This window comes from Etheostoma spectabile, chromosome 2 (genome assembly GCF_008692095.1).
Source record: "Etheostoma spectabile isolate EspeVRDwgs_2016 chromosome 2, UIUC_Espe_1.0, whole genome shotgun sequence".
Classification (NCBI taxonomy): Eukaryota; Metazoa; Chordata; class Actinopteri; order Perciformes; family Percidae; genus Etheostoma; species Etheostoma spectabile.
Genome location: NC_045734.1, coordinates 13,481,702 through 13,490,662, shown reverse-complemented (window position 1 = coordinate 13,490,662; position 8,961 = coordinate 13,481,702). Strand labels below are relative to the sequence as shown.

At 39.8% G+C, this 8,961-nt stretch overlaps 1 protein-coding gene across 1 annotated transcript in view; it reads left to right on the top strand.

Moving 5' to 3' along the window:
- The first annotated feature begins 5,052 nt into the window (after window positions 1–5,052).
- The window catches only part of slc44a1a (solute carrier family 44 member 1a), a 15,345-nt gene continuing 11,436 nt past the window's right edge, over window positions 5,053–8,961 (top strand). Inside the window, exon 1 of the mRNA XM_032531560.1 lies at window positions 5,053–5,304. Within this exon, the coding sequence (XP_032387451.1) occupies window positions 5,281–5,304 (24 nt within the window). The 5' untranslated portion in view covers window positions 5,053–5,280. The remainder of the gene's footprint in view (window positions 5,305–8,961) is intronic.

Below are 8,961 nucleotides of genomic sequence, written 5' to 3'. Positions count from 1 at the left end.
CCGTTCTATCCCTTTTCTCATCAGGTCCCCTCCCTGCTGGTTTTGACAGGGAGTCTGAGCCACATCCTAGGAGCCCCATCCCCCGTCTCACAACTCAAGCAGCACACTATTCGCATTTATTCACTCCACCCTCCTCTAATGTACATTCTCTCCTCACTATTTTAGAAACTTCCTGTCCGCTTCTTCTCTCACAACCTGTCTCTATTCCTCTTCTTGGTGGATTTTTTCTTGTTCTGCCTCAGCTTGCTATTTCACTAACCTGGGCAAGGCTCCCACCAGTTGGTTTAGATTAGTAACAGACAGGATGCCTTCTAAGACCTCTGGCTGCATGCCAAGAGAGATCGCTCTAATGTTTTGACAGTTATATTTTAAGCATGCTTTTTTTTTACTTTGTCATCTTGTAACTCTACAAGCATTCTTAACCAAAGACACTGGCACTAATGAAAAAAATAAACAAAAGGAAGATATCTTTACAGATATGCTGGGAGAATGCATGTTTCCAAATATTCTGTAAGAATATTTAATATAATTCACTTTTAAAAAGTTGTATGACGGTGGGGAAAATGCTAAAGGTACTGTTATCATTGTTTTATAGTAGACCTAAGTGAAGAAAAAACATTCAAAGGACCCAAATGCCAGTTATTCATTTCCTAATATAGTCATTTGTCAGAGGCACTCAGCAGAAAGAAAAGGCAAAGCCAAGGCTATTTACACTTGATGTCACTGAGACAATTTAAGGCAAACAATAACCAGCTAATTTTGTCTTTGAAGTTTGATTGAAACAGAGGTTGTAAAACAATTTAAATAAACAATTACATAAAATGTGTGCTATATGAATTCATAACATTCTAACAACAGCAGCTCCATCCAATTGCTAAATAAAGTTATCACCTAATTTTACAAACTCAAGCTACGACCGAATGTATCGAGGACATTTTTTCAGTGGGGTCTGTTGCACAAAAAGAGCAATGCATCAAAGTAAAAGGGACTTTGCAAGCACAAGAGAACTGGAATGAAGCCCCCTCCAACCATCCTTGACACCCTGGCCTTTAAGCTCTGGGTCATCCAGATGTGAGGTGAGGCTCTGGATGAATCTTTTCTTAGGGGCATCGCTGGGAAACTATACACTGCCGTCAATGTTGGTTCATTAGGGACACAGATGGTCATACCCAAGGGAAAGGATCCAAGTTCAACAAGACTCCTCTGTAGCATGTCGCATGATGCTTTGTGGTTGTGCAGAACACAGTGTAACGAAATGCAGATCTTTTTGGTCACAGTAGCGTCCATGTGGATATCGCTGGTGATTGAAGTGCAGAGGCCGACACAGAGCATGACTCAGGCTATCTACTCATTACCTCATGTGGATATCCAACGCAAGCCTATAATTTAAAAGGCAAGGCCTCCCCTGTGACAATCCTACCATCTTGCGCAGTCACAGGGCAACTGGTCTATGTCACAATCTGGTCCATCAGTGACACTGTACAAACACAATGTTCAATCAACAAGTGTGATACTAAATGCCCAACAGCATTGTCTTTATATGTGTGTTTGTTTGTAAGCTGCAAGAGTACTGAAGCATTAAAATTGGAACATTCAAAAAAATGAACAAATCCAAGCCCTGGGACACACTGGGATGCACCACCGATGCACCGCAGAGCTTCATGAAACGGAGCTATTTGCATGGAATAATCAATAGCTGCACGCAGACAATAACTATGTTAACATGCTGAAGTTTGTAAGATAAAATGTGTACCATGTTCACTAAATAAGTTAAGCATGTTAACATGCTAACATTTGACTATTTCTACGCAAAACGGTTTGAGATAATATGAACCAAAATATTCTGTTTTACTGATATTTTGTGTGCAGTATATTTTTAAATCTATGTACATGAATATGTATTGTATAGGAGAGTTATTTCAGAATATGTGTTTGCCCTTTAAGAGTCAACGCTACAAGCCACGTCACAGAGGACATGCACGTTTACACTGGCATGCAGCATCATTGCTCACATGTTTAGAGCGGTCACATACATGGTTAAGAAAGACCTATTCATGATTCACCATATAATCCCCCACTGTTCGACCCCTCCGCTTCTTAAGTGGAGCAGTGAGAGTCCAAAGGAAACAGCCTCACATTCCTCACTGATATGGTTTATTATTGGAAAAATAAGCCAGTCTAAATCATGGGCATTGAAGAACACAGTGTTTGCCCATGTAGGAAAATGTAGGTGACTCTTGTAGAGAAAAAAAAAAACCTGTCCCTCCCATTACTGAATTTGTTTTGAGACCTTGCATATACAGAGATTGCTTTGAGAAGATTTTGTTTCTGTGCCCCATAGTTATGCAAAGTTGTGAAAACGGATCTTGGGTTAATTTACCCTAAAAAGAAAACTGAACTAAATGACAGAATCTCATCTGAACATCTAAAAACCACATCAACAATCCAAACCAAGATCTGTGTAATCCCTTCCTGTCACTTGCTATGCCCTGTGGTTAACAACTCCTTTTCAAAAGCCTAGAGTCATGCTAGTTCAAATAACAGCGTTTGAGGCCTGCTTGTGAACTCAAGCAATTGCAATAATCTTGAATGAAACATCCCAATGCAGATGACACAACTTAAAAGCATTTAGAAAGACAGCTGAGGCCTCCATTGCTATCTAAATTAAAAAAGGTCTTCAATCATCTGGATCTAAATCCAAGTAGTCATTGTGGGAGAAACCAAGGGGGCTTTGGCCGCTGATGGTGGGTTATAGTGTGACTGTTACCGTGGGAAAAGGAAGTACAAGTTATTGAGGATACAGACCATAACAATCTCCAGACTAAAATATCTATCTAATCTTCTTGTAAGAGGATCTGTGTGTGTGTGTGTGTGTGTGTGTGTGTGTGTGTGTGTGTGTGTGTGTGTGTGTGTGTGTGTGTGTGTGTGTGTGTGTGTGTGTGTGTGTGTGAGAGAGAGAGAGACAAGAAAGAATGTTATTTACTGTATATGTGTTTGTGTGACTGCTGTAGAGTGTTTGGTTTGTCAAATCAATGATATAGACTTGTGTCACCTGGGCCTTATATTTGTATAATAATTTTTTTCTACATCAGCATCGGTTGGATGAGCTAAACTGGTCCGATGTGAACAGCCATGATTATTTCCGTCTAACTGCCGTTGTGTGTGTCAGTGCGCTGCTGGTGTGTGTGTGTGTGTGTGTATGTTTTGGATAAGAAGAGTGTGCAATGGAGAGAGAGAGGGAGGTGTGTGTGTCAGTGAGTGTGAACTTAGCAGTAACTACCTGCTGGTTAAAGTGAAGGGGTTTAGCTGGTACAGAGCTAGCAACTTCAGCTTAGACTCACTAACTTAAATTAAGAAGACCTTTAAGATGGACCAGCTTTTCTCCTTTTAGTGACGAGTAGCTCCTCTTCCTGTTTTCCAAATATTTTGCAAATAAAGAAAGACGTTACTTTTCACAGTATTTAAACACGTTTTACATGTACATTCAAAACACACAATACCCCACACACCAATTTCCTGTTAATACTGAAGCAATTGGAATATCTAATTCTTGTGTTTCTGCTTGTAAACATTATACACATTTGGATAGCCTACTTTTAACTTGCCTGAAAACAATATACTCATTATATACACAGGCTTATTAGAAAATAAGACACTAATATACCGTACATGTAATGAGTCTTCAAACAAGACCTCGACCACACCACAAAATGGAGACTTGCATGTCCCAGAAAATCCCCCTTCTAAAAAACAGAGACCGTGACCTCATCCTGGACAAGTAGGCATAAAAAAAACTCCAACGAAGAAAGCTATTACATTTTAAGAACGCTTGCCTCTCCCTCTTGCTCCCTTGGGCTGTCTGTACCTTATTCCAGACATCCTGGATCTTCATTCTCCAGGAGACTCAGTTCTTTTGTCTCTCTTCTTTTATATGAATGTTATCCTTGAGTTTCTTGTCTTGTGTATGATTTAGATTTGTACTCTGTCCTCTTTACAAGTCTTCATGGTAGGGAGGTTGTCTGGTCCAGGTCCTGGATCCATATTCATCATATATGTTAACAATCTATCCACCTAATTTCATTGTCATCATTTCATTGTTTCTCAACACTGTAGTTCTACTGTACTATTGCTTTTGTTTTGTACACACATCTATTGCACGAGGGACCACTCCTTTGTTGTTGTTTTTCCCGGGGGGGGGTCTTTATGTGAACCAAACGTCTAAGGATAGAGGGTGCCATGTGCTGTAAATTTGTGACTTGTAATTTTGGGCTGTATAAAGAAAAATTCTCCTTCCAAATCAAACAGCTGTTTGTTATCACCTCAAGCGATTGGTTTGCAGATTGTCACAATCTTGAATTACATCCAATTAAAGACAAAAAAAGATAATATTTCATAAAAGAGGATATGTGAGTCAGGGATACATTCTGCAAATAAACGCCGTCTATGATCTGCTCAGACAATCTACCTGCAAACAGACAGTTAAGTATAGATCAAGACAGGGCTATTTGGTGACAACAGCTGGATTTCATATGCATACTCAGACTCTAACAAATGCCTTATAAACCTATAACCACCTGCACCTGAACGCACACAGCCATACACATAATACTCACGTGTACATTAGCATTAAATGTGGCTAATGTTTCACAGGCTGATATTAAAAACAAGCCACCATCTCGTATCCTTACATTTGCTTACCATGCAGATGTTTAAGTTTGCTTTTGTTTTTGACCTTTTTTGTTACTGTAATATTGAAACTCAAACTCAGATTTGGGCTTCAAACTATAATGTATTTTGTATGATGTTCCACATGAATGAGAAAGGAACACTAATTGATTTCAATGGCTCATTTTGGAAAATGCACTGTTTGTATTTACAAAGGTCAAGTCATTTAAAGAGAATCTATTGTGAAACTGAAAAGTGAGTCATTTATCATCATCCTTTCCATCCACTTTTGTGAACTGAATTGTTTAAACTCGGCCATTGCGGAATTGCTTTAATTTTAATTCTAATATTTCTGATAGTCTGTGAAGGCACCATAAGAAATTTGGCTTCTTCCGCGTCTGTTTACCTGAACCTCGGAAGTTTCACAAATGGGCGTTTGTTTCTGAATTAAACAGGTCACAAAAAGTCACAAAGTTTTATATTTGTGTCCTTGTGTGAGTGAGTTATAGGTAGAAAGAAAAACGAGAGCAAGAGGGAAATGCACTGATAAAGTAAAAGCGCAAAAAAGGGCAGTTAAAGTTTTGTTTTCGTTAAAGTTAGCTGAAGTTGTCCACAATGGGATGTTGTAACAGCACCGAGGTAAGTTTTGCAAAAAATAAATGTAGTTGCAATGTTGACGCTCCAAATTATTTGCCTTTTGGAATTCATCACATCCTCCAAAGCTTGACAATTTCTAACAGCTCAAGTCTTAAAAGCATCTGAGGACAGAGGCACATACTTATTATCCTCTTGTCTTGTTGTTTGTGAGGAATGATTCTTGGATTAGACTTTGTAAGGGCCAGGATAGTGACATACTACAACCCCCCACCCCACAGAATCCTGCTGAACATATGCTGTGCTGGCATTGACTCTTCCAATAGAGATCCAGAAAAATGTGTTGTTCTTGGACACAGTTGCCACAGCAGCATCAGCTGGAAATACTTGAGATGAAGAGTCAGTAGATGAGGGGCCAGGAGCCATTTCATATGAGACCTCTGAACACTTATGTTTCTACTCCATGTTAGTTTGCATTTTGGTTCCAAATGTAACCGCCCAACATCTGCCCTTGTTCACTCACATACGATAGTGTAGTATTCAACATATGTTCTGAGGCCTGTACAACGAATCAAGATCAACATGCCCTGGATTTATTTCAGTTATCCGGCTTGACCTAACCTAATAACCCCCGTTCCACATAAGATTTGTAGTAGTAGTAGTAGTAGTCCACTTTCCCAATCCAGGGACGGGCACATAAAAGAGGTGGTGTTTGCACAGCATGACCAATCGCAAACATCTACCAGAGCTGCATATTTACGTAAGAAGAGCAAACTATAATTCTACATAAATACTAAGATTAATTAATTAAGATTAATGTATCATTTATTAATCCCACAAGGGGAAATTACAATTTGCACTCTGTTGTTATTACACACAGGCCTGAATTACACACACATGCTCAGTATCTATACATGCACTAATGGAGAGATGTCAGAGTGAGGCGAAAGGCGCGCCGAGCAATTGGGGGTTTGGTGCCTTGCTCAAGAGCCCCTTGGCAGGGCCCAGGAGGTGAACTGGCACCTCTCCAGCACTAGTCCACCAGCATACTTTGGTCCGTATGCGGATATGAACCATGGACCCTCAAGTTCCCAATCCAATTCCCTTTGGACTGAGCAACTGCCACCCCCAGTACACAGACATAATTTAACAGGCAAAACGCAATACAGTCGCTGCTTCCTAAAACAGGAAGAAAAGCTGGCAACAAATAGCCGATGCTGTAAATGCGTAAATCACAAGGCTTATCAATATTACTTTCCCATCAATCAGGCACAATCTGACCATAATGACACTTGTCTTTTCCATAAACTGTCTGCTTTAGTAGTGGTAAGCGATCGTGAGAGCAAATATAAAAAAATACATAAAATATATAAAAAACATAATTCAAACCAATGTGCGCAATGGCAATGCACAGCTCAAGAAGCCAACAAATAGCCTATACGTAATTCCTTCCACTTAACATCTATATCTTTCATAAAAATACCTATCGGGAATGTTAATGGGATTGTCGGTCTCTTAGGTGTTCAGCCTAAATTACGTCGTGGTAAGTTGCCACGGCAATTTAACCCAGACACAAGCGATCCACTGTCGTGATACACAAAACTCTGGGTTGAATCTGAAGTTACCTCGTTAACGCCAAATATTGCTTTGTAGTACAGGCCTCTGGTCCTGCCAGATTTCTATTTCCTTATTCTTATTTTTGCTTTTAATCCATACTGACACAGTAACAGCTATTATCAGGTATGAGGAAAATGTACATGTGTATCTGTCTGGAATTTAGTTTAAAAAAAAAAGGATTATTTATAAGATCTAAAGCTGTAGGAATGTTGCACTTGTCAATTGTAGGCCTACCTCGTGAAAAGTGGATAAGACTGCCACAGTTAAATATTTACCTTCCCTTCTGGTTTTCTATGCAATGCATAAACGTTTATCATGCAATAAGAGCAAAGAGACAATAATACGCAAAACACTTCTTCTTCAGGATACTGTTTAACATTCCAGCCCACTCAGGAAGTGTACATGTCAGGAAACCTTCACTATGAGGACAAGAAACCTCTTGAAAAACAGCAGACAGGGGGAGAAAGAAAGACTCTTGCCAGGAGCCACGAGTGGCTACATTTTTTACATGGACTGGATTCAACTAGGATTCACCAACCTTTGCCTTTGCCTGTAAATATGGTGCGCCTCTCGAAAGCTCCTAACACAAGCAGTGAGACTGCAGTGAGTAAGGAGACCATCCTTCAGCTGGAGTGTCTGCAGCAGTGTCTTTGTCAGCAGGCATCCCCACTCGTCTCTGAGCAAAGATGAAGCCCTGTGGTCCCCCCAGCAGCAGGGCTACCTGGGAGTGTATGTTATTGATCAGACAATCAGCATTTGATGGAAGAAACTGGCTGTAATAACATGACACAGACTGCTGGGGGCGACAAAACCTCATTTATCAATGTGAGGTGCTGTTATCTATTGAATGTAGTGACTGCATGTAAGAAACCATCTGGTATTTTAAATTTAGATTTGAATATGTAGATTTGTGTATTTTGGACACGTTAGGTCAGCGTTAAGAGACTGACAAAAACAGATGCAGAATTGTAAACGGTAAACTAGCATAACTGCGTGGTCCACGTTAATGCCCCTCAAACTATTATTGGCCAGCCTGTCCTCTGCTTTTTTCAATGTAAAACGTACATGGCTAGCATAAATGCGGAATGGAGCAGGAGCAGGAGAGGCAAAGTAAAACCTTCAACATGTCAAAAGTGTCGATTTTCCAATATGAGAGACTGTTTGCACATAGATAAAGAAGAATAACTGAAGCCGATTGTTACGGACAAATCTCATAACTTGGACAGTCTATGAACTTGAAGCTCATCCATTTCTTACCTTTGTAGGTGTAATGGCAGTCTAAGGTGGCCAAGTTAACGTTAGCCTACGGTAAAGGTCCCTGGATATGGTCAATTTTAGCTAATTAAGCTTTAGTCGTATTTATATAGTTTTTTTCTGCCATTACGAGAGATAGGCTTGGCCAAACTATGAATTATGTCCATACAGAATTAATCACATACAGTTAACTTTAGCCTTTATTACTTTATTACTCCAGCAAACGGCGCCAAATTCAACACGTGTGTCCTACGCATAGACAGTTCAAGAAAGGTCTACGTCTCCACTCCAGCCGCCGTCAGAAAGCCATGCTGCTTTCACTGCACCTTGTGACTTTCTAAATCCTGCACGGACTTTTTTATAAGAAGAAGACATATGTTCGTCAGGGGTTGCTTGAATGTTTTATGCCACGTTTATTGTGTTTTTAAAGTGTTTTGTTGTTTTTTGTACCACCAACAGTAGATCAAATTTCTCCTTGAGGGACAATAAATCGCTATTGAACTCTACACTCTGAACTGAATTGTTTAAACTCGGCCATTGCGGAATTGCTTTAATTTTAATTCTAATATTTCTGATAGTCTGTGAAGGCACCATAAGAAATTTGGCTTCTTCCGCGTTTGTTTACCTGAACCTCGGAAGTTTCACAAATGGGCGTTTGTTTCTGAATTAAACAGGTCACAAAAAGTCACAAAGTTTTATATTTGTGTCCTTGTGTGAGTGAGTTATAGGTAGAAAGAAAAACGAGAGCAAGAGGGAAATGCACTGATAAAGTAAAAGCGCAAAAAAGGGCAGTTAAAGTTTTGTTTTCGTTAAAGTTAGCTGAAGTTGTCC